Source organism: Bactrocera latifrons, unplaced genomic scaffold, assembly GCF_001853355.1.
Source record: "Bactrocera latifrons isolate USDA-ARS-PBARC rearing strain unplaced genomic scaffold, ASM185335v1 scaffold_464, whole genome shotgun sequence".
NCBI classification, from domain to species: domain Eukaryota; kingdom Metazoa; phylum Arthropoda; class Insecta; order Diptera; family Tephritidae; genus Bactrocera; species Bactrocera latifrons.
The window spans coordinates 16,299-17,452 of NW_017537117.1; the positions used below are offsets into that span (position 1 = coordinate 16,299).

The 1,154-nt window shown below is 34.2% G+C and overlaps 1 protein-coding gene across 3 annotated transcripts in view; it reads left to right on the forward strand.

Moving 5' to 3' along the window:
* LOC108973170 (transmembrane protein 132C) overlaps positions 1 to 1,154 on the forward strand; it is an 85,195-nt gene that overhangs the window by 16,035 nt on the left and 68,006 nt on the right. For all 3 annotated transcript variants that reach the window (XM_018940234.1, XM_018940236.1, XM_018940235.1), the window contains exon 2: positions 645 to 934. In XM_018940234.1, the coding sequence (XP_018795779.1) occupies positions 645 to 934 (290 nt within the window). The remainder of the gene's footprint in view (positions 1 to 644; positions 935 to 1,154) is intronic.

Below are 1,154 nucleotides of genomic sequence, written 5' to 3' on the forward strand. Positions count from 1 at the left end.
TTGGTCAAGGACCGGAAGTCGTGAGCTGCTTGAGTCATATGTAAAAGAATCGTTTCTGGCCACTCCCACGTGAATGGCGATCAGAAAACTTTCCTTACTTGCGTGAACTTCTACACATGACTCCATCCTCCATATAAATGAAATGCAGAGATAATATTTTCCTGATAGTATGTCTGTGTGCTACAACGGAGTTCAATCGGGTCAATACTTCCTTTAATTCCCATATACGTAACATAAAGATTTTTGAACTTTCGTGTGACTTTTTACCGCATATATCGGCAAATATGTAAAATTGAGATAGTGTGTTTTTGAAAACTCTTCCTAGACCCAATATATCTAACAAGCCTAATGTACTTGAAGGTACTTCCCCGGTTTTAATTTTTGAAAGTTGCAGGAGTATAATATCTTCGGTTATATCCGAACTTAGCTTTTCCTTACTTGTTTTTAGTAACTTTTTAAAGCGCAGTCAAGGGCCGTTGTTGCACACTTAAAATTGATAAATATATGTACACTCAATACGAAATGTATGTGTCTATTTCTAGATATTTTTAATCAAAATTCTACATTTTTTTACGCATTAAAACACAGAATGGAATTTGTTTAATTTAAATATGTGCAATTTGTAATTTTGTATTATATTTTAGGTGCTTGCTTATGTGTGGAAGTTCATTTTGAGTCTGCCGAAAGTGGTTTTTTTTTAAAACATACACGTCAGCCGCCAATTGCACCGGAAATATCAATTAAACCCTCAAACGTAACTCCAAGTAAAGCACAAACGTATGATTCAGTCTTGTCAGTTGATCGTTTCACGGTAGTTCAAACAACCCAACCCGTGTCCATTAGAGCAAGTTATGGGCCATTTTCAACAAAGCAAACTGTTCCAGCTCGATATATTGTTCCTGATGTGCTGGAGAATCAAAACAGTAATTTGAATGTAAGTATATTTTATTACTCATAAAAAAATTAGATAATATTAAAACTTAAAATTAACATTAAGAAATGGACCAAGGTCTGAAAAAACTGTCTCTTATACACATCTAGATGTGTATAATTTCTTTTATGTCCTCAGGAGAAGATGGTGATGATGATGAGATTTTGTAGGAGCATAAATTCTTTTCAATAGTTGTAATACGGTCACTCAGACTCGTGCATTT